This window comes from Physella acuta, unplaced genomic scaffold, assembly GCF_028476545.2.
Source record: "Physella acuta isolate Inbredline_101_S28 unplaced genomic scaffold, ASM2847654v3 ptg001576l, whole genome shotgun sequence".
Taxonomy (NCBI): Eukaryota; Metazoa; Mollusca; class Gastropoda; family Physidae; genus Physella; species Physella acuta.
This window is the reverse complement of record NW_026733090.1, coordinates 27,492-52,500: the sequence shown is the minus strand read 5'-3', so window position 1 is coordinate 52,500 and position 25,009 is coordinate 27,492. Positions and strand designations below refer to the sequence as shown.

Sequence of the window (25,009 nt, the reverse complement as noted above, 5' to 3'; positions counted from 1 at the left end):
CTCCCATGCAAAAAAAATCAATATTAATCTTTCCTTGTGAGTTCACAGAAAGAAGAAAGCTCTCCTCCGTCTCTGTTTGTTGTTCTGTCGTGTTCGTTATCTTAATTATTTTCATTTTCATCCTCGTTTTTTTTTCCTTTTTTTCGTTCTGTCAAAAGAGGATGGCAATTTATTTGAAGGAGTGTGAGAAAGGAATGCGAGTCTCTTTGATATGGGAGGAGTTTTTCTGTACTTTCTCCATTTCTTACACAAAACTATGCCACTTTGTGAATCGTGCAAGGACGCTTTTGTTGCAATTGTTATATTCGTGAAGGCGCAAAATATTTAACTAAGACATAATTTAAGTGAATTTTCAACTTTATAGATTCAATTAGATGCTAAAGATTGTGGTGATAGTAAAATTCCCTTTTCGAACCTGACGGTACATGGGGTAAATGAAGTAGAGTTGACTTGTTTTTGTGACCTCAGCATATGAAGCGTTAGCGTGCTGAGCACTATACCCAGTCACCTTTATTTTTCCGAATATGAATCAGGTACCCATTAGAGCTGAGTGGATGCACAGACGTTCTATTAATTTGAAACTGGATTCGACCTCGAGGATACATTAAAGCAGTGTCGATTAGCACCCCTTCCCCCCCCCCCCCTCAAACTTTCGATTTACACCTCTTAAAAGACTATGGAACACTCGAATTAATCACTTAATTAAGTGGAATTATCATTTTTCTATATATATTTTGCTATTTTTTGCCTTGGTGTCACCCCCTTAAATGGTGTCACCCGGTGCGGTCCGCACCCCCCCCCCCTCGCTACGCCTCTGCATTGATGTGATGTCAGTTGCTTGAATATTTCCTAAAAATAAAACTCTTTTTGTATAGCATTCTGGTTACTTTGATTGTATCATAAGCCAAAAGATGGAGATTTCGTTTCATGCGTTATGCACAGAAAGTCCGTGAATCTTCCATTATAAACCTACTCTAGTGCTACAAACAATCTACTTATTTAGCTAGATCCGATATAACTTGTAAAAAATGTTTACATTGGGTGGGTGAGTATGGAACTGAGTCTTTTTTTTCTAAATAACAACTCCATTTTAAATTAATTTCGAGAGGTGCGGCAACTAAATCATTACAATATATCAACACATCAGAGTGAAGGGGAGGGGAGGGTGTGAGGGGAGGGGGTAAGGAGAAGGGGTTGAATCTAAACATGATGAAAATTGCCTTGCTACAAAGAACCAAGCGTTACACTAGCCCACAGGTTCCCAACCTGGGGGTCGCGACCCCCCTGGGGGTCGCGAAGGGCTGTCTGGGGGGTCGCCAACTGGTATACTAAACCTTAGTAATTTGAAACAAAACATAAATATTTAAAAGAATTTTTGAAATTCGGCTTTATTAACATCACTGGAAAGGGAATAGAGAAGAAGCAAAGCGTACTGTACAAAGTTGCTCTCAGTCACGAGTTTATGAAATCTTCAAAACTAAAACGTCATTTGAGACGAGTCATTCGAAACACACCAAAAAAGATATGGAGTTTTTTCGTCGGTATGAAGCTAGTTGTAAACGTCAGAGACTTGATCGAACAGGAAGTTTTCACCAAGGAAACACAGCATTAGTGCAAGCATCACATGAAGTCGCGACAGAAAATGCCAAGCAAAAAAAAAAAAACACAATAGGAGAAAGTCTCATCAAACGCTGCATGTTGAAGATGGTGAAGTTAATTCTTACATGTCCGTGGATGTTAAATAACACATTTTTATTGAAATTAAGCTTTCACCATTGTTTGCTTTTCAAGTTGATAAATCAACAGACGCGAGTTCGTGTTCGCAGTTGCTGGTCTTTGTCTATATTTATTCAGATGATAGCAAAGAAGAGTTGCTCTTTTGTGAAGATAGCATGGAGAAATAAATACGGTTTTTTTTAATTGGATGATTAAAATGGGTTAAAACGGCTGTGAGGGTTTGTACGGATGGTCCACCATCTATGTTTAGGTCAAAATCGGGCTTTCAGAAAGCAGAAAAGATTTAGCTCCCTAACCACTGCCCTCACCAATCGCCATCAAGACTCCATTGCTAGTATAAGTCGTAAATTATATGAAATCTGGAGCCTTCAAAGAACTGAGCAAAGAACTGAATAAAGATCACGAGGTTCTGCTCTTCTACACTACAGTGCGCTGGCTGTCAAACGAATTGTTGTGAATCGTGTTTTTGAATTGAAATCTGAAATCAAATTGTTCTTGGAAATGCAAAGGAAACAAGACCTTTTGGTATGCTTAAAACGACATAGAGTGGTTGGAGAGAGTATCATACCTAGCAGATGTGTTCCAACATCAACATAAGCATAACCTGAAGCTTCAGGGAAAATGAACGAATATTATCACATTCCATGATAATCTCGGGGCATTTTTATCAAAGCTGCAAAATCGGCGAAGAAAATAAATCTTGGAAATATTTTAATTTTGAGAAACTCTACAGTGTGATAGATGAATCTAATTGTGAGATAATTAAAATTTTGAAAGAAGAAATTTCTGGACATCTTGAATCTATTGAAAACGAACTGCAGCGCTATTTCTCTGAGCTGAAAAAAAAAAGAATTTGCATTGATGCATTATCCATTCTCTTCTTCCCTTGATGTTGCCAGCATTCCCGATGAATTACAAGATGAATTCTTTGATTTGTAGAATGATTCCGCGTAAGATGAAAAACTTCAGACACAATTTTGGTGTAGTATTAACCATTTAAATCCAAACGTAAAATTGATTGACTTTTCGAGAATATAATTTTATTTTGAACACTATTTTTCGATTAAAAACAAAATTAAGATAATGATAATGACATAGGTTGGCGTTAACCAAAAAAAAGACGTTAGTGTTTAGTGAATAGTATGCAATTTTACTCATGGTATTAAAACAGTTATCAAGAGTAGTTCATATTGAAAGTCTACTAGAAAAACTTATTTTTAGTGCTTATTGATTTCCATACTAATTTCGGCTTTTTAATTCTATGGGGGTCGCGGGTCACTTAATTTTTATAAAAGGGGGTCGCCACTCGAAAAAGGTTGGGAACCACTGCACTAGCCAGACTGAAGTGTCTAACTTTACCAAACTCAAAGCATCATCACGTGAGTTAAGGTGGGGGTAGGGGAGGGGGTGTTAGCCTGTCTTTTGTTTGAATGTAAGAGAAATGTATAGTAATACAGCCAATTTTCTTCTTTCCAGGAAATTGTAGATTTTTATAAGTTAATACGAGTTTAATAGTCGTATTGTCGTATTAAAAATGTACCCATATTACATCAAATGACCGGTTTCAAAATTGACTATTCAAGCGAAGTTAGACATGACGTGTTTACTTTCAAAATGATGGACGTTTCAAAAAGAATTAATGTTTTTTTTTTTTACTTCGCTACAGTTCACTCATTATGTAGCTTTTTCTTAGGTCACTGAGTCTGTCTGTTTGTCTGTCTGTCTGTATCAATATTAAAAATGTGTGGTCAAATTTTTAACTCAACTTTCGAATATAACGTAATAAAAGCGTAGGTCGTTCATCATTTCTCTAAATGAGATCAAAGCTGTCATTGTTAAATCTAAATAAATTAAGCTTGTTTATTTTCTTATTTTAGTGCACCTAAAAGCTGTTATTATAAAACTTTTTATACTTAATGCTTCTCTGATTTGATTATATAGTAAATCTTGGCGAAGATTAACCCTCTATAAAATAAAGTACCTGGAGCCCTGGGTATTTAGCAGGTACGAAAATAAAAACAATTTTGTTTTGGTTTGTGTGTGCATGTTTTACTGGGATCTGATATATAGCCCCGAGAAAAGCCAAACCTAATCTCACCTCTCGCTGGCCAAAATAGATGGTTCGCAATTTACCCAGGGATGTAAGGTAATGATAAATCCATACTTTTTATCGCCAGGATTGCGTCCAATGTTTACAGAGATTAAACCCGCGAGTTGCAATGGGTATCTGGCCTATATAATTTGTGAGGAGATGTTGCCAGTTAAGTTTAATTAAAACTGCAAGAGCGACATAAAAATGGATGCTTGATTACACAAAAAGATGATCTGCCTAATGCAGATATACATCATTGCGCTGTACGTTCAAGATAAATTCTTTTTTAAATGGATATAAATATAACGATAAAATCCTTTTTCCTTATATATATATATATATATATATATATATATATATATATATATATATATATATATATATATATATATATATATATAGCTACATGTAGCTTTTTAGAATACCGTTTTATCGATTGTATTTTGATGTATTTTATTTATAAATAATTTCATTTGGAAGAAATGTTATGTGTTTTACTTACACTTTTAAATGTTTTAAAAGCAACAATAATTTTTCCTTTTTTCTACCGCTGACCATGTTTCGTAGTTAGGTTATCTTCTATACACATATTTAAACGTTTTTGTTGTGAAGAAGCACATTTTTAAAAAAAATGTTAACGTGTATTAAAATAATTATTTCGATGTTTAAGCTGATTTAATGTCAAACAAATAATATGTTCTTACAACTGACATAGACTTTCATAAAGGAGTTTCGCTGTTATAGATACATCACGGAGGCAAAATGTCATGCCACTGGTACCGGGTTTAGTGTTCAATAAATGTTTTTCGAGCAGGAGTTTAGCTGAATAAACAACGTTCTAAATCTACAACAATAGACACTAGAGCAGTTTGGGTACAATCGTGTCCCCCACAACCAGCCGACGGCAAAAATTATTTTAAGTTTAACAGGGATTAACTATCTAGTTTGATTTTCGTTGATATTTTTCAATAATTCCAGGAAATATCCTGTGTTTGTTTTACTTGAGCTGAATGTAAACAATAACAACGGCGGGCCTAGGGGGCAACAGAGATCAGAAAACAAGAACAATTGGGAAACTAACGTACAACAACAGCTGGTATAGGAGCACTTACATGGGATATCTTCTTTTTACGGGTTGTCTACCTTTCTTGAGTTGTCTACCTTTTATATTTTCTTGTTTTTCTAACTTCCCTGGATTGTCTAACTTTCTTGGGTTGTCTACCTTTCTTGAGTTGTCTACCTTTCTTGGGTTGTCTACCTTTTATATTTTCTTGAATTATCTAACTTCCCTGGGTTGCCTAACTTTCCTGAGTTGTCTAACTTGCTTTGGGTTGTCTAACTTGCTTACGTTGTCTAACTTTCTTAAGTTGTCTAACTTGCTTTAGGTTGTCTAATCTGCTTGGGTTGTCTAACTTTCTTAAGTTGTCTAACTTGCTTTAGGTTGTCTAATCTGCTTGGGTTGTCTAACTTTCTTAAGTTGTCTAACTTGCTTTAGGTTGTCTAATCTGCTTGGGTTGTCTAACTTTCTTAAGTTGTCTAACTTGCTTTAGGTTGTCTAATCTGCTTGGGTTGTCTAACTTTCTTAAGTTGTCTAACTTGCTTTAGGTTGTCTAATCTGCTTGGGTTGTCTAACTTTCTTAAGTTGTCTAACTTGCTTTAGGTTGTCTAATCTGCTTGGGTTGTCTAACTTTCTTAAGTTGTCTAACTTGCTTTAGGTTGTCTAATCTGCTTGGGTTGTCTAACTTTCTTAAGTTGTCTAACTTGCTTTAGGTTGTCTAATCTGCTTGGGTTGTCTAACTTTCTTAAGTTGTCTAACTTGCTTTAGGTTGTCTAATCTGCTTGGGTTGTCTAACTTTCTTAAGTTGTCTAACTTGCTTTAGGTTGTCTAATCTGCTTGGGTTGTCTAACTTTCTTAAGTTGTCTAACTTGCTTTAGGTTGTCTAATCTGCTTGGGTTGTCTAACTTTCTTAAGTTGTCTAACTTGCTTTAGGTTGTCTAATCTGCTTGGGTTGTCTAACTTTCTTGAGTTGTCTAACTTGCTTTAGGTTGTCTAATCTGCTTGGGTTGTCTAACTTTCTTAAGTTGTCTAACTTGCTTTAGGTTGTCTAATCTGCTTGGGTTGTCTAACTTTCTTAAGTTGTCTAACTTGCTTTAGGTTGTCTAATCTGCTTGGGTTGTCTAACTTTCTTAAGTTGTCTAACTTGCTTTAGGTTGTCTAATCTGCTTGGGTTGTCTAACTTTCTTAAGTTGTCTAACTTGCTTTAGGTTGTCTAATCTGCTTGGGTTGTCTAACTTTCTTAAGTTGTCTAACTTGCTTTAGGTTGTCTAATCTGCTTGGGTTGTCTAACTTTCTTAAGTTGTCTAACTTGCTTTAGGTTGTCTAATCTGCTTGGGTTGTCTAACTTTCTTAAGTTGTCTAACTTGCTTTAGGTTGTCTAACCTGCTTGGGGAGTCTAACTTTCTTGAGTTACCTAAGTTAGATTTATGTTTATCAAGTCCTACCTCCGCCATTGCTAAATTTAAATAACATGAGCATTACGGATAAATGAGATTTAAAAGTTTTACCTCTTTGATAAAAAATATACTGAGATAAGGAGATGGACATTGTAGGGTTAATGAGGGTAAGTAATGTTGGTTTTCAAAGGGAAGGCGATACTTGGTTCAGTAAGGGAGATAATGCTAGGCTAATGAGGGAACGTAGAAACGGGTCACTTAGTGTGCAGCGGGGGTAGAGGGGGCGTGTACTTGTGCTAAAAAGGTAAAGCTTTTAGTTGGGAATATGTTAGTCGGCTTAGTTAAAATGTTGTTTTTTAATTTATTATTTAACAACAAAGCTTAAAGCAATTGCAGATTTATTGACATGAAGTGGGAGAAATATCAAAATGTATTTTTTTTTTGCTGTAGATGAAATACTGGTAGCATAATTTATTGTGTGGGCAGACAAACATGTCTAACTTGAAGATCGTTTTCACAAACATTTTAAAATAAAATTACATGTAACGGAAATGTTCTATTCCATACGTAACTATGAGATCGTTAACTATACCTTTCGGTTACTACTGTAACTATAATCTTTAACCTTCACAATTAAGTCCCTGTCAGCTTAAACTAAATCTTTAATCACCACCAATCTTTTAGTTACGGGTGTTACTAAATCTTTAATTCTCACTAATCTTTCAGTTACGTTTGTTACTAAATCTTTAACCATCATGTATCTATCCATCACGTCTATAACTAGACCATCTTTAACCACACCAGCAAATTCCTAGCCTGCCTATATGTGACGTGGTCTGTGATGGGTAGATCAGCTCAAGGATTATCTCGTCTGTATGAGAACTCGATCCTGGGATATTTGTGTCAGGGATAAGCCGATGGAAAATCATGTTGATTGATGACAAGAGAAATGATAAATAACTTTTGCTACTTTGATCATCAATAAATGGTTTTATTCTTGCTTCATGTGCTCGCGTTATATATATATATATATATATATATATATATATATATATATATATATATATATATATATATATATATATATATATAAAGAAAAGTGGTCAGGTGCCCGATAGGGCACTTCCCGGCGCCGCAGGCGCGTCAAATTTGGTACGATGGTGCCTTGGGGCGATAGAACACGAGGGCCGGTGACGGTTGGCCGAAAAGTCTACGGGGAAGGGGTCAAAACTGACCTCGACTGACCGGCGCCTTATATGGGCTATATTACGAAAAAAAATTTCCTCCGACGACCCCCCTTGAAATTTTGTGAGGTGGTAGGAGAACGCCTCGGGGTGTCACAAAAAACTCGCCATGTCCGGGAAAATTCGTTAAATGGGTCAAAACTGACCAGTCGTATTTCCCTATATAATCTTTGTATTTTATGGGAAAAACAGAGGGTGAATTCAAAACGGACTTTAGGGCACTTACCGTCCTTACATCTGGCTAATTTTTTGCATGCTCTTAGGTAAATGGCTTGACCTTTAGAGAAATATGTCGGTTTCACTCAAAGCCCTCGACGAGGGCTAAAAGGTGACCGCGAGTGAAATTCTCTTTATATGAGCTCTATTACGAAAAAAAATTTCCTCCGACGACCCCCCTTGAAATTTTGTGAGGTGGTAGGAGAACGCCTTGGGGTGTCAAACAAAACTCGCCATGTCCGGGAAAATTCGTTAAATGGGTCAAAACTGACCAGTCGTATTTCCCTATATAATCTTTGTATTTTATAGGAAAAACAGAGAGAGAGTGATTTCAAAACGGATTTTAGGGCACTTACCGTCTTTACATCTGGCTAATGTTTTGCATGCTCTTAGGTAAATGGCTTGACCTTTAGGGAAAACGGTCAGTTTCACTCAAAGCCCTCGACGAGGGCTAAAAGGTGACCGCGAGTGAAATTCTCTTTATATGAGCTCTATTACGAAAAAAAAATTCCTCCGACGACCCCCCTTGAAATTTTGTGAGGTGGTAGGAGAACGCCTCGGGGTGTCACAAAAAATTCGCCATGTCCGGGAAAATTCGTTAAATGGGTCAAAACTGACCAGTCGTATTTCCCTATATAATCTTTGTATTTTATGGGGAAAACAGAGGGTGATTTCAAAACGGATTTGAGGGCACTTACCGTCTTTAGATCTGGCTAATTTTTTGCATGCTCTTAGGTAAATGGCTTGACCTTTAGGAAAAAATGTCGGTTTTACTCAAAGCCCTCGACGAGGGCTAAAAAGTGACCGCGAGTGAAATTCTCTTTATATGAGCTCTATTACGAAAAAAAATTTCCTCCGACGACCCCCCTTGAAATTTTGTGAGGTGGTAGGAGAACGCCTCGGGGTGTCAAACAAAACTCGCCATGTCCGGGAAAATTCGTTAAATGGGTCAAAACTGACCAGTCGTATTTCCCTATATAATCTTTGTATTTTATAGGAAAAACAGAGAGAGAGTGATTTCAAAACGGATTTTAGGGCACTTACCGTCTTTACATCTGGCTAATGTTTTGCATGCTCTTAGGTAAATGGCTTGACCTTTAGGGAAAACGGTCAGTTTCACTCAAAGCCCTCGACGAGGGCTAAAAGGTGACCGCGAGTGAAATTCTCTTTATATGAGCTCTATTACGAAAAAAAAATTCCTCCGACGACCCCGCTTGAAATTTTGTGAGGTGGTAGGAGAACGCCTCGGGGTGTCACAAAAAATTCGCCATGTCCGGGAAAATTCGTTAAATGGGTCAAAACTGACCAGTCGTATTTCCCTATATAATCTTTGTATTTTATGGGGAAAACAGAGGGTGATTTCAAAACGGATTTGAGGGCACTTACCGTCTTTAGATCTGGCTAATTTTTTGCATGCTCTTAGGTAAATGGCTTGACCTTTAGGGAAAAATGTCGGTTTCACTCAAAGCCCTCGACGAGGGCTAAAAAGTGACCGCGAGTGAAATTCTCTTTATATGAGCTCTATTACGAAAAAAAATTTCCTCCGACGACCCCCCTTGAAATTTTGTGAGGTGGTAGGAGAACGCCTTGGGGTGTCACAAAAAACTCGTCATGTCCGGGAAAATTCGTTAAATGGGTCAAAACTGACCAGTCGTATTTCCCTATATAATCTTTGTATTTTATGGGAAAAACAGAGGGTGATTTCAAAACGGATTTGAGGGCACTTACCGTCTTTAGATCTGGCTAATTTTTTGCATTCTCTTAGGTAAATGGCTTGACCTTTAGGGAAAAATGTCGGTTTCACTCAAAGCCCTCAACGAGGGCTAAAAAGTGACCGCGAGTGAAATTCTCTTTATATGAGCTCTATTACGAAAAAAAATTTCCTCCGACGACCCCCCTTGAAATTTTGTGAGGTGGTAGGAGAACGACTCGGGGTGTCAAAAAAAAAAACTCGCCATGTCCGGGAAAATTCGTTAAATGGGTCAAAACTGACCAGTCGTATTTCCCTATATAATCTTTGTATTTTATGGGAAAAACAGAGAGTGATTTCAAAACGGATTTTAGGGCACTTACCGTCTTTACATCTGGCTAATTTTTTGCATGCTCTTAGGTAAATGGCTTGACCTTTAGGCAAAACGGTCAGTTTCGCTGAAAGCCCTCGACGAGGGCTAAAAAGTGACCGCGAGTGAAATTCTCTTTATATGAGCTCTATTACGAAAAAAAATTTCCTCCGACGACCCACTTGAAATTTTGTGAGGTGGTAGGAGAACGCCTTGGGGTGTCACAAAAAACTCGCCATGTCCGGGAAAATTCGTTAAATGGGTCAAAACTGACCAGTCGTATTTCCCTATATAATCTTTGTATTTTATGGGAAAAACAGAGGGTGATTTCAAAACCGATTTTACGGTACTTGCCGTTTTACATCTGCCTAAATTTTTGCATGCTCTTAGGTAAATGGCGTGACATTTAGGCAAAACGGTCAGTTTCACTGAAAGCCCTCGACGAGGGCTAAAAAGTGACCGCGAGTGAAATTCTCTTTATATGAGCTCTATTACGAAAAAAAAATTCCTCCGACGACCCCGCTTGAAATTTTGTGAGGTGGTAGGAGAACGCCTCGGGGTGTCACAAAAAATTCGCCATGTCCGGGAAAATTCGTTAAATGGGTCAAAACTGACCAGTCGTATTTCCCTATATAATCTTTGTATTTTATGCGGAAAACAGAGGGTGATTTCAAAACGGATTTGAGGGCACTTACCGTCTTTAGATCTGGCTAATTTTTTGCATGCTCTTAGGTAAATGGCTTGACCTTTAGGGAAAAATGTCGGTTTCACTCAAAGCCCTCGACGAGGGCTAAAAAGTGACCGCGAGTGAAATTCTCTTTATATGAGCTCTATTACGAAAAAAAATTTCCTCCGACGACCCCCCTTGAAATTTTGTGAGGTGGTAGGAGAACGCCTTGGGGTGTCACAAAAAACTCGCCATGTCCGGGAAAATTCGTTAAATGGGTCAAAACTGACCAGTCGTATTTCCCTATATAATCTTTGTATTTTATGGGAAAAACAGAGGGTGATTTCAAAACAGATTTGAGGGCACTTACCGTCTTTAGATCTGGCTAATTTTTTGCATGCTCTTAGGTAAATGGCTTGACCTTTAGGGAAAAATGTCGGTTTCACTCAAAGCCCTCGACGAGGGCTAAAAAGTGACCGCGAGTGAAATTCTCTTTATATGAGCTCTATTACGAAAAAAAATTTCCTCCGACGACCCACTTGAAATTTTGTGAGGTGGTAGGAGAACGCCTTGGGGTGTCACAAAAAACTCGCCATGTCCGGGAAAATTCGTTAAATGGGTCAAAACTGACCAGTCGTATTTCCCTATATAATCTTTGTATTTTATGGGAAAAACAGAGGGTGATTTCAAAACCGATTTTACGGTACTTGCCGTTTTACATCTGCCTAAATTTTTGCATGCTCTTAGGTAAATGGCGTGACATTTAGGCAAAACGGTCAGTTTCACTGAAAGCCCTCGACGAGGGCTAAAAAGTGACCGCGAGTGAAATTCTCTTTATATGAGCTCTATTACGAAAAAAAAATTCCTCCGACGACCCCCCTTGAAATTTTGTGAGGTGGTAGGAGAACGCCTCGGGGTGTCACAAAAAATTCGCCATGTCCGGGAAAATTCGTTAAATGGGTCAAAACTGACCAGTCGTATTTCCCTATATAATCTTTGTATTTTATGGGAAAAACAGAGAGTGATTTCAAAACCGATTTTACGGTACTTGCCGTTTTACATCTGCCTAAATTTTTGCATGCTCTTAGGTAAATGGCGTGACATTTAGGCAAAACGGTCAGTTTCACTGAAAGCCCTCGACGAGGGCTAAAAAGTGACCGCGAGTGAAATTCTCTTTATATGAGCTCTATTACGAAAAAAAAATTCCTCCGACGACCCCGCTTGAAATTTTGTGAGGTGGTAGGAGAACGCCTCGGGGTGTCACAAAAAATTCGCCATGTCCGGGAAAATTCGTTAAATGGGTCAAAACTGACCAGTCGTATTTCCCTATATAATCTTTGTATTTTATGGGGAAAACAGAGGGTGATTTCAAAACGGATTTGAGGGCACTTACCGTCTTTAGATCTGGCTAATTTTTTGCATGCTCTTAGGTAAATGGCTTGACCTTTAGGGAAAAATGTCGGTTTCACTCAAAGCCCTCGACGAGGGCTAAAAAGTGACCGCGAGTGAAATTCTCTTTATATGAGCTCTATTACGAAAAAAAATTTCCTCCGACGACCCCCCTTGAAATTTTGTGAGGTGGTAGGAGAACGCCTTGGGGTGTCACAAAAAACTCGCCATGTCCGGGAAAATTCGTTAAATGGGTCAAAACTGACCAGTCGTATTTCCCTATATAATCTTTGTATTTTATGGGAAAAACAGAGGGTGATTTCAAAACGGATTTGAGGGCACTTACCGTCTTTAGATCTGGCTAATTTTTTGCATGCTCTTAGGTAAATGGCTTGACCTTTAGGGAAAAATGTCGGTTTCACTCAAAGCCCTCGACGAGGGCTAAAAAGTGACCGCGAGTGAAATTCTCTTTATATGAGCTCTATTACGAAAAAAAATTTCCTCCGACGACCCACTTGAAATTTTGTGAGGTGGTAGGAGAACGCCTTGGGGTGTCACAAAAAACTCGCCATGTCCGGGAAAATTCGTTAAATGGGTCAAAACTGACCAGTCGTATTTCCCTATATAATCTTTGTATTTTATGGGAAAAACAGAGGGTGATTTCAAAACCGATTTTACGGTACTTGCCGTTTTACATCTGCCTAAATTTTTGCATGCTCTTAGGTAAATGGCGTGACATTTAGGCAAAACGGTCAGTTTCACTGAAAGCCCTCGACGAGGGCTAAAAAGTGACCGCGAGTGAAATTCTCTTTATATGAGCTCTATTACGAAAAAAAAATTCCTCCGACGACCCCCCTTGAAATTTTGTGAGGTGGTAGGAGAACGCCTCGGGGTGTCACAAAAAATTCGCCATGTCCGGGAAAATTCGTTAAATGGGTCAAAACTGACCAGTCGTATTTCCCTATATAATCTTTGTATTTTATGGGGAAAACAGAGGGTGATTTCAAAACGGATTTGAGGGCACTTACCGTCTTTAGATCTGGCTAATTTTTTGCATGCTCTTAGGTAAATGGCTTGACCTTTAGGAAAAAATGTCGGTTTCACTCAAAGCCCTCGACGAGGGCTAAAAAGTGACCGCGAGTGAAATTCTCTTTATATGAGCTCTATTACGAAAAAAAATTTCCTCCGACGACCCCCCTTGAAATTTTGTGAGGTGGTAGGAGAACGCCTCGGGGTGTCAAACAAAACTCGCCATGTCCGGGAAAATTCGTTAAATGGGTCAAAACTGACCAGTCGTATTTCCCTATATAATCTTTGTATTTTATAGGAAAAACAGAGAGAGAGTGATTTCAAAACGGATTTTAGGGCACTTACCGTCTTTACATCTGGCTAATGTTTTGCATGCTCTTAGGTAAATGGCTTGACCTTTAGGGAAAACGGTCAGTTTCACTCAAAGCCCTCGACGAGGGCTAAAAGGTGACCGCGAGTGAAATTCTCTTTATATGAGCTCTATTACGAAAAAAAAATTCCTCCGACGACCCCGCTTGAAATTTTGTGAGGTGGTAGGAGAACGCCTCGGGGTGTCACAAAAAATTCGCCATGTCCGGGAAAATTCGTTAAATGGGTCAAAACTGACCAGTCGTATTTCCCTATATAATCTTTGTATTTTATGGGGAAAACAGAGGGTGATTTCAAAACGGATTTGAGGGCACTTACCTTCTTTAGATCTGGCTAATTTTTTGCATGCTCTTAGGTAAATGGCTTGACCTTTAGGGAAAAATGTCGGTTTCACTCAAAGCCCTCGACGAGGGCTAAAAAGTGACCGCGAGTGAAATTCTCTTTATATGAGCTCTATTACGAAAAAAAATTTCCTCCGACGACCCCCCTTGAAATTTTGTGAGGTGGTAGGAGAACGCCTCGGGGTGTCAAACAAAACTCGCCATGTCCGGGAAAATTCGTTAAATGGGTCAAAACTGACCAGTCGTATTTCCCTATATAATCTTTGTATTTTATAGGAAAAACAGAGAGAGAGTGATTTCAAAACGGATTTTAGGGCACTTACCGTCTTTACATCTGGCTAATGTTTTGCATGCTCTTAGGTAAATGGCTTGACCTTTAGGGAAAACGGTCAGTTTCACTCAAAGCCCTCGACGAGGGCTAAAAGGTGACCGCGAGTGAAATTCTCTTTATATGAGCTCTATTACGAAAAAAAAATTCCTCCGACGACCCCGCTTGAAATTTTGTGAGGTGGTAGGAGAACGCCTCGGGGTGTCACAAAAAATTCGCCATGTCCGGGAAAATTCGTTAAATGGGTCAAAACTGACCAGTCGTATTTCCCTATATAATCTTTGTATTTTATGGGGAAAACAGAGGGTGATTTCAAAACGGATTTGAGGGCACTTACCGTCTTTAGATCTGGCTAATTTTTTGCATGCTCTTAGGTAAATGGCTTGACCTTTAGGGAAAAATGTCGGTTTCACTCAAAGCCCTCGACGAGGGCTAAAAAGTGACCGCGAGTGAAATTCTCTTTATATGAGCTCTATTACGAAAAAAAATTTCCTCCGACGACCCCCCTTGAAATTTTGTGAGGTGGTAGGAGAACGCCTTGGGGTGTCACAAAAAACTCGCCATGTCCGGGAAAATTCGTTAAATGGGTCAAAACTGACCAGTCGTATTTCCCTATATAATCTTTGTATTTTATGGGAAAAACAGAGGGTGATTTCAAAACGGATTTGAGGGCACTTACCGTCTTTAGATCTGGCTAATTTTTTGCATGCTCTTAGGTAAATGGCTTGACCTTTAGGGAAAAATGTCGGTTTCACTCAAAGCCCTCGACGAGGGCTAAAAAGTGACCGCGAGTGAAATTCTCTTTATATGAGCTCTATTACGAAAAAAAATTTCCTCCGACGACCCCCCTTGAAATTTTGTGAGGTGGTAGGAGAACGACTCGGGGTGTCAAAAAAAAACTCGCCATGTCCGGGAAAATTCGTTAAATGGGTCAAAACTGACCAGTCGTATTTCCCTATATAATCTTTGTATTTTATGGGAAAAACAGAGAGTGATTTCAAAACGGATTTTAGGGCACTTACCGTCTTTACATCTGGCTAATTTTTTGCATGCTCTTAGGTAAATGGCTTGACCTTTAGGCAAAACGGTCAGTTTCGCTGAAAGCCCTCGACGAGGGCTAAAAAGTGACCGCGAGTGAAATTCTCTTTATATGAGCTCTATTACGAAAAAAAATTTCCTCCGACGACCCACTTGAAATTTTGTGAGGTGGTAGGAGAACGCCTTGGGGTGTCACAAAAAACTCGCCATGTCCGGGAAAATTCGTTAAATGGGTCAAAACTGACCAGTCGTATTTCCCTATATAATCTTTGTATTTTATGGGAAAAACAGAGGGTGATTTCAAAACCGATTTTACGGTACTTGCCGTTTTACATCTGCCTAAATTTTTGCATGCTCTTAGGTAAATGGCGTGACATTTAGGCAAAACGGTCAGTTTCACTGAAAGCCCTCGACGAGGGCTAAAAAGTGACCGCGAGTGAAATTCTCTTTATATGAGCTCTATTACGAAAAAAAAATTCCTCCGACGACCCCGCTTGAAATTTTGTGAGGTGGTAGGAGAACGCCTCGGGGTGTCACAAAAAATTCGCCATGTCCGGGAAAATTCGTTAAATGGGTCAAAACTGACCAGTCGTATTTCCCTATATAATCTTTGTATTTTATGGGGAAAACAGAGGGTGATTTCAAAACGGATTTGAGGGCACTTACCGTCTTTAGATCTGGCTAATTTTTTGCATGCTCTTAGGTAAATGGCTTGACCTTTAGGGAAAAATGTCGGTTTCACTCAAAGCCCTCGACGAGGGCTAAAAAGTGACCGCGAGTGAAATTCTCTTTATATGAGCTCTATTACGAAAAAAAATTTCCTCCGACGACCCCCCTTGAAATTTTGTGAGGTGGTAGGAGAACGCCTTGGGGTGTCACAAAAAACTCGCCATGTCCGGGAAAATTCGTTAAATGGGTCAAAACTGACCAGTCGTATTTCCCTATATAATCTTTGTATTTTATGGGAAAAACAGAGGGTGATTTCAAAACGGATTTGAGGGCACTTACCGTCTTTAGATCTGGCTAATTTTTTGCATGCTCTTAGGTAAATGGCTTGACCTTTAGGGAAAAATGTCGGTTTCACTCAAAGCCTTCGACGAGGGCTAAAAAGTGACCGCGAGTGAAATTCTCTTTATATGAGCTCTATTACGAAAAAAAATTTCCTCCGACGACCCCCCTTGAAATTTTGTGAGGTGGTAGGAGAACGACTCGGGGTGTCAAAAAAAAACTCGCCATGTCCGGGAAAATTCGTTAAATGGGTCAAAACTGACCAGTCGTATTTCCCTATATAATCTTTGTATTTTATGGGAAAAACAGAGAGTGATTTCAAAACGGATTTTAGGGCACTTACCGTCTTTACATCTGGCTAATTTTTTGCATGCTCTTAGGTAAATGGCTTGACCTTTAGGCAAGATGGTCAGTTTCGCTGAAAGCCCTCGACGAGGGCTAAAAAGTGACCGCGAGTGAAATTCTCTTTATATGAGCTCTATTACGAAAAAAAATTTCCTCCGACGACCCACTTGAAATTTTGTGAGGTGGTAGGAGAACGCCTTGGGGTGTCACAAAAAACTCGCCATGTCCGGGAAAATTCGTTAAATGGGTCAAAACTGACCAGTCGTATTTCCCTATATAATCTTTGTATTTTATGGGAAAAACAGAGGGTGATTTCAAAACCGATTTTACGGTACTTGCCGTTTTACATCTGCCTAAATTTTTGCATGCTCTTAGGTAAATGGCGTGACATTTAGGCAAAACGGTCAGTTTCACTGAAAGCCCTCGACGAGGGCTAAAAAGTGACCGCGAGTGAAATTCTCTTTATATGAGCTCTATTACGAAAAAAAATTTCCTCCGACGACCCCCCTTGAAATTTTGTGAGGTGGTAGGAGAACTCCTCGGGGTGTCACAAAAAACTCGCCATGTCCTGGAAAATTCGTTAAATGGGTCAAAACTGACCAGTCGTATTTCCCTATATAATCTTTGTATTTTATGGGGAAAACAGAGGGTGATTTCAAAACGGATTTGAGGGCACTTACCGTCTTTAGATCTGGCTAATTTTTTGCATGCTCTTAGGTAAATGGCTTGACCTTTAGGGAAAAATGTCGGTTTCACTCAAAGCCCTCGACGAGGGCTAAAAAGTGACCGCGAGTGAAATTCTCTTTATATGAGCTCTATTACGAAAAAAAATTTCCTCCGACGACCCCCCTTGAAATTTTGTGAGGTGGTAGGAGAACGCCTTGGGGTGTCACAAAAAACTCGCAATGTCCGGGAAAATTCGTTAAATGGGTCAAAACTGACCAGTCGTATTTCCCTATATAATCTTTGTATTTTATGGGAAAAACAGATGGTGATTTCAAAACGGATTTGAGGGCACTTACCATCTTTACATCTGGCTAATTTTTTGCATGCTCTTAGGTAAATGGCTTGATCTATAGGGAAAAATGTCGGTTTCACTCAAAGCCCTCGACGAGGGCTAAAAAGTGACCGCGAGTGAAATTCTCTTTATATGAGCTCTATTACGAAAAAAAATTTCCTCCGACGACCCCCCTTGAAATTTTGTGAGGTGGTAGGAGAACGCCTCGGGGTGTCACAAAAAACTCGCCATGTCCGGGAAAATTCGTTAAATGGGTCAAAACTGACCAGTCGTATTTCCCTATATAATCTTTGTATTTTATGGGGAAAACAGAGGGTGATTTCAAAACGGATTTGAGGGCACTTACCGTCTTTAGATCTGGCTAATTTTTTGCATGCTCTTAGGTAAATGGCTTGACCTTTAGGGAAAACTGTCGGTTTCACCCGAAGCCCTCGACCAGGGCTAAAAAGTGACCGCGAGTGAAATTCTCATAATACGAGATTTGTTCATTTTGTCTAAGAACAGGGGAAGTAACATTTTAATGTAACCATTTTTAAATATTTTGTATTCTTTTTTCAAGAGAAAAACAAAAATCATAGAGTATAGCATTGTTTTAAATAAATAGTTTGTTATAAATTAAGTTATGCATTGTACTGAAATTGTAAAAATTAATTGCGAAAGTAATTTATTATAATATTTGATTGATACTATTGAGAAACCCCTTTCAGTTCTAATAACCGTGCGAGTAATAAGTTTGCGAATATTCCACCAATATTTGAGTAGCATGAAATTACTCCACTGTATAAATTAAATTTAGGCCCTAAAAAAAAAAAAAATAAATAAATAAAAATAAAAATAAAGCATTTAAGATAGCAGCCAATCACCTATTAATTAATTATTCAATTCCTCAATTTTTTTTGAAAACCTAAGCGAAGCTAGGCAGTATGCCTAGTATATATATATGTATATATATATATATATATATATATATATATATATATATATATATATATATATATATATATATGTATATATATATATATACATATATATATATATATATATATATATATATATATATATATATATATATATATATATATATATATATATATATATATATATCCTCATAGTTTGAGATTTTCTTTTCGGTATTTTGACTATCATTGGACTTATTTTATAAAAAATATTTGCAATAATCCAAAACCAGTTTTCAAAGACGAAATAATGCAATTCAGCTCTTTGAAGATTGATTAAATTGTAAACATTTGAAAACGTAAGTAAACTCACGCACCCTTGCCTCGTGTTGCTGATGGGGTGGTAGGTGGGTTGAGATTAATCTAATCCGTCAATAGCTCGGCTTAGGCAGACCCGCGGTAACAAGGGACGCTACCGGTCAGGTAGAATCAAGGGGGAGAACCGAGTCGAGTAGTTTGCCCGCCATCTGCAGTGACCCGTGACCCCTTGACCAGAGCTCACTTGTCACCGGTAAGCTTGTTGGCACAGGCCGGACACTGGCCATTACGTGAGGGAGAAAAATTAAGCCGATTTGCCGAGAACGGTTTCTTATTTCTTTTCCGATGGAACGGCCGTGTTGGTTTTTCTGATGGACCGGAAATTGATCTGAAATCAATGTTACAATGCTGTTCGTCGCCCGAAACTTCCAGAGCCTGGTAGCTGGTGCTTGAATCGATACGAAATTCGGGGAAAGTGTACAAGGGCTTTTAGTGAGATAACTGCGGCGAGGCTTGCCGGTGATTGCTGACTAACTAAACGACACGGTGATTTGGTTTTCTCCCCTGACATGAGTTTTCCATTATGAATTTCAATAGAGTGAACTACTAACAAAAAAATTGTATTTGTAGAGGTTTGGTTGGGAGTTGAGTTGTGTGTTATCTGTTTGAACTAGTGGTCGGGACGTTAAACTATTTGTACTCTAGAACCGTCGTCCATCATACAGATTAAACTCGCACTTGCAATTTAACTTTCTGGGGTTTTATGGTGAGCGATTTCAGAAGCTTACATTAAAGTCTAATTATTTTGAAATTATTATTTCAGTGTTAAATCCTGACATTGTAATTTGTTACGTCACTTCCGTACAATTTTGATGTGTTAATCTTATTAATCAATTAGGTAACTAGCTCATATCTAAGACAATATTTGTTTTCTGTATTTGGCTTATATCGTTACTAGATAAAATTTCCATTGCTAGTTTGCCTATTGTATATTACCAAGGCGTGTTGCAATTAATGGGTGTTTGATAGTTATTATGAGGCTGGATAGGAGGTCGGAATGGTAGGGTCGGTTAAGCTCATGGAAAGAAAACTCGCGAGTTCGAACCGTCGGGCAGATGAGGCTCGATAGCTGGGGACAGCAACACATCAAGGAGAGACAACACCAAAATCAAACAACTGCTGCCTTGTAGCTTGTTCTTGGTTGGACAAAGGCTGTAGAAGTAACTGCATAAAGAAAAGCAGGCTGAAATCGGAGTCAACGACCTATATGACGCTTAACAAGTTGACTCGTAATACTTATTGGAATTGGAGGGGATTTCTTCCAACACTAGAAATAAGAACGAAGGAGAGAAAGAAAGAATAAGCTGGATATTTTAAGGATCATCATTACTTCTAGGACCCTTTTTGGCCTAATGTTTTGGGGGTCACCCTTTGTCTAGATATTTTGGGGGTCACCTTGTGTCTAGATATTTTGTTGGTAATCTTTTGGCTGTTAATATGTGGGTCACCTTTAAGTACTGAGACAAGAATCTTAACTAAAACTGCGCTCAGACACAAAACTTGAGAAATAGTCTACGCCTTATAGTCCTAAACATGTTCCTACTTGGCTAGGAGTCAAGCCTGAAAATAGACCATATTCAAAGTTATCAAACAGAAATATATCAAAACATCTATATTACTGAACAGGCTATTACAACAAGCTGTCTTTAGTAGTCCATTCATGCAACGGATAGCTACAAGACTACTGGAAGATCGAAACTCTTCATAAAAAAATGATTAAATTCCAACACTGAGTATGTTTGAAATTTGTGATTAGATTGTCGGGTTCGTGAAAAAAATCCCACGTTCAAAATTTAAGCTTATTTTTATTGGAAGGAACCAGTTTTTGTTTAGAATTTCATTGCGGAACCAGGAAATTAAATTACGTTTTTGTACGTGCTAATAAAAATTGCTAATCTTAATGAAATCTTTTTTTTTCCAATCAAGCCCGTACTGGTTTCGCTGTCCAAACTGTCCAATAAAATTCTTACTGAACTGTACAAACTGGTCAATAAAATTCTTACTGAACTGTACAAACTGTCCAATAAAATTCTTACTGAACTGTACAAACTGGTCGATAAAATTCTTACTGAACTGTACAAACTGGTCAATAAAATTCTTACTGAACTGTACAAACTGTCCAATAAAATTCTTACTGAACTGTACAAACTGTCCAATAAAATTCTTACTGAACTGTACAAACTGGTCAATAAAATTCTTAATGAACTGTACAAACTGTCCAATAAAATTCTTACTGAACTGTACAAACTGGTCAATAAAATTCTTACTGAACTGTACAAACTGGTCAATAAAATTCTTACTGAACTGTACAAACTGTCCAATAAAATTCTTACTGAACTGTACAAACTGGTCAATAAAATTCTTACTGAACTGTACAAACTGGTCAATAAAATTCTTACTTAACTGTACAAACTGGTCAATAAAATTCTTACTGAACTGTACAAACTGGTCAATAAAATTCTTACTGAACTTTACAAACTGTCCAATAAAATTCTTACTGAACTGTACAAACTGTCCAATAAAATCCTTACTGAACTGTAAAAAATGTTCAATAAAATTCTTACTGAACTGTACAAACTGGCCTGACTTTTTTGTTCTTGTAATAAATATTCAATTTGCTGAATACCTTATCACGCTAAAAATAACAGCAGTAAGTTAAAATGTCTGATCTTTAAATACACCTCTCAAGACAGTGTGTAAGACGCCTCAGCACTTGTAGTTCTGTAGGTCAGTTGTTGAGAGTTGCTGTCTTGTATTCTAAGTCTGTATGCTTCAGGTCAAATGTTTCGTTGTTTTAAACGTTAAAAACGTAATTCAAAACAGGTGGATAATATGATTCAAGTTTAAATCAAATATATTGACAATATTTTCTAGTCCTTACTGATAACCTATTCCTTATATTTACTTGCGAATAATCTATATATATAATTCTCCTCTTCGAGCCGTTAGAAAACAAGCTGCAAACGCTCTCCCTACCTCCCCACCCCTACATGGTTTTAGTGAGCTGTGTTCACTCTAAATGTTTACAAGCAGAGCCAACGATTTTAAACGTAGGGGGGGGGGGGGGGGAGGAAAGGGGGGGGGGGGGGGGTTATGGTCCTTAACGAGCTACTTATAGTGTTTTAAAGAAATATTTTCAGTGTCAGCGTTGGTACTGTCGAATTCACAAATTATGAATTATTGAAAATTAGAAACAACTAAATAGCGGCGTATGTTATGCCGCGGGCCGGCTCGTTACATTTTAACAGTCAAATGCTGATAATCTTATGCTGTTAATCGCATTCGGATAATCCTCATCATCCACAGATATGTTATACGTCACCGAAATAATATTTTAATCTACTTATCAACCAATCAAAACAACGAACATTACGATACGAAAAATTTAAAACATAAGCAACTTTTCCAATTAAATAATAACCCATTTATTTCAGCCACGTTTTTGATTTAACTTCACTCTTAGCATTTATCATTTAATTAAAGTGGAGTAAGCCCTTACAAAACACATGTTTAGAAATCGGAAATTCCCGATCTCTAAAAAACAAATATTCTTTAATCGCGTGGAATCGAGCGCTAGGTCAAGTGTGATTCGGTTAGCGACCTTGGCAACTCAAGAAGCTGTTGATATCTCTTATCTGGAATTATCTGCGTTTTCATGTTGTTTTTGGGGCGGCTTTACACAGATTATCCGCCAGATATTTCAGAGAGTATTAGTGTTTCAGATTATAGCGTAATATACTTAATCCGTGCGTTGGAATATTTTCAAAAGTGTCTAAGGATTTGTTGTAAAGTTTCTGAATATCGGCTCAAAGCTTGGCTTTAATCCCGTGGGATATTGTGTTGAAGTGTTTGTTTTGATAAGGGGATTAAACTCTAATTACCCCAAGAGTGCCTACCTTAATGTCTAAATTTAGGGCGCTAAATTCTAATCTATACTGCCCGATTTATCTTCAATTCGTAAAGGTTAAATATACGTTTAAATTCAGAGTGTAGTCGTGAATTAGTTGAGTGATGTTCAAGTGCTCAGTGAGTGTACAGTAATTGTCCCTTTAATTTGATTGTGTGAAGGAGAAGAGAATATAAAGCAGTATCAAATGATGTTGTCTTAATGACTTAACAACCTATTCAGCTCTAAAAGTAGCACCAGAGGCGTAGCGAGGGGGGGGGGGGCGGGGGTGCGAACCGCACCGGGTGACACCATTTGGGGGGGGAGGGGTGACACCAAGGCAAAAAAATAGCAAAATATATAGAGAAAAACTTGAGGGGGGTGCAAATCGAAAGTTTGAGGGGGGGGGGGGGTGCAAATCGAAAATTTGAAAGTTTGGTCCCGGGAAGGGTCGCTACGCCTTTGGGGGGTGACACCATTAAGTGCCGCTCCGGGTGACACCCGACCTCGCCACGCCACTGAGTAGCACTCAGCTCTTTAGGGTCGACCAGGGACTTTTTTTTTAGTAGTTAGACTTGGGTACATACTGATATCAGGTACGGTTAAGAGCTGGGTAGACTCAGGTACAATCTACGACGTGGTACCTACTTAATTATCCGGGACTCTCGATTGCGAAATTATATAACCAGTGTATCATACAGTGCAACATTACAAATTTGGTTAAAATAAATGAAACAAACTTTGCATCATTACTAACTTATAGTATTTTTTAGACAAATGGAACTGAGAGAGTAAAATAATCTGACATGTTTTGTAAACAAAGAACGCGCTTTCAAGTATCAACATCTTCCTACCTGAGATCAACTTAAAAACATTCATTTCACGAAAACCGAAACAAAAAATATTTCCATTTTAAACGTTGCGTAGAAAACAACAATCTTTTGCTTACATTTACATTAGAACTGTTCTGCATTTATTCAACAGTATGAGTTCAAGGCCAAAGCTATCAAGAAGAAAAAAGTCATCCTGACCGTGTCAGTTGAAGGGGTCAAGGTTACTCTTCGTAAGAAAAAGGTAAGCTATTTCTAACTACTATACTAAATAGTGTGTACTCTAAATATTTTTTTTTAAAAGATGAACATGTAAACAGAACGTAAATTGTACTTAATCAGCTAGATGTAAAGCTAATAATGGAGATGCCATTCAACGAGTTTTCCAATGTACACAGCTTGTAAATACGGGCACTTAATGTCGGCCGTTAGCTAGAGTTCACGAAAGGCTTGTACTATTACGCTAATCCCCGGGGGGATGTGGAGATGGCAGCTCCCTCTAAAAACCGCGGTGCCAATCTAAATGATAATAGAGCCGCTCACATAGTGTCACGTGCGACAATAGAGGCCTGTCATCTCGGTCAATGGTAGTACTCACACTTATGGTGCTGGCTGTCATGTCGGTCAATGGTAGTACTCACACTTATGGTGCTGGATGTCATGTAGGTCAATGGTAGTACTCACACTTATGGTGCTGGATGTGGTCGGTCAATGGTAGTACTCACACTTATGGTGCTGGCTGTCATGTCGGTCAATGGTAGTACTCACACTTATGGTGCTGGCTGTCATATCGTCGGTCAATGGTAGTACTCACACTTATGGTGCTGGATGTCATGTAGGTCAATGGTAGTACTCACACTTATGGTGCAGTCTGTCATGTCTTCAGTCAATGGTAGTACTCACACTTATGGTGCTGGGTGTCATGTCGGTCAATGGTAGTACTCACACTTATGGTGCTGGATGTGGTCGGTCAATGGTAGTACTCACACTTATGGTGCTGGGTGTCATGTCGGTCAATGGTAGTACTCACACTTATGGTGCTGGGTGTCATGTCGTAGGTCAATGGTAGTACTCACACTTATGGTGCTGGGTGTCATGTCGTAGGTCAATGGTAGTACTCACACTTATGGTGCTGGCTGTCATGTCGGTCAATGGTAGTACTCACACTTATGGTGCTGGCTGTCATATCGTCGGTCAATGGTAGTACTCACACTTATGGTGCTGGGTGTCATGTCGGTCAATGGTAGTACTCATACTTATGGTGCTGGATGTGGTCGGTCAATGGTAGTACTCACACTTATGGTGCTGGCTGTCATGTCGGTCAATGGTAGTACTCACACTTATGGTGCTGGATGTGGTCGGTCAATGGTAGTACTCACACTTATGGTGCTGGCTGTCATGTCGGTCAATGGTAGTACTCACACTTAGGGTGCTAGCTGTCATGTCGTAGGTCAATGGTAGTACTCACACTTATGGTGCTGGCTGTCATGTCGGTCAATGGTAGTACTCACACTTATGGTGCTGGCTGTCATGTCGGTCAATGGTAGTACTCACACTTATGGTGCTTGCTGTCATGTTGGTCAATGGTAGTACTCACACTTATGGTGCTGTTTGTCATGTCTTCAGTCAATCGTAGTACTCACACTTATGGTGCTGGCTGACATCTCCTTGGTTACATTTACTA

At 38.7% G+C, this 25,009-nt stretch overlaps 1 protein-coding gene across 1 annotated transcript in view; it reads left to right on the top strand.

The window, feature by feature from the left end:
* Positions 1-25,009, top strand: part of LOC131928957 (carboxyl-terminal PDZ ligand of neuronal nitric oxide synthase protein-like) — a gene marked incomplete at its 3' end in the record, with an annotated part of 48,416 nt that overhangs the window by 16,264 nt on the left and 7,143 nt on the right. Inside the window, exon 3 of the mRNA XM_059285139.1 lies at positions 23,480-23,569. Coding sequence (XP_059141122.1) covers positions 23,480-23,569 — 90 coding nt within the window. The remainder of the gene's footprint in view (positions 1-23,479; positions 23,570-25,009) is intronic.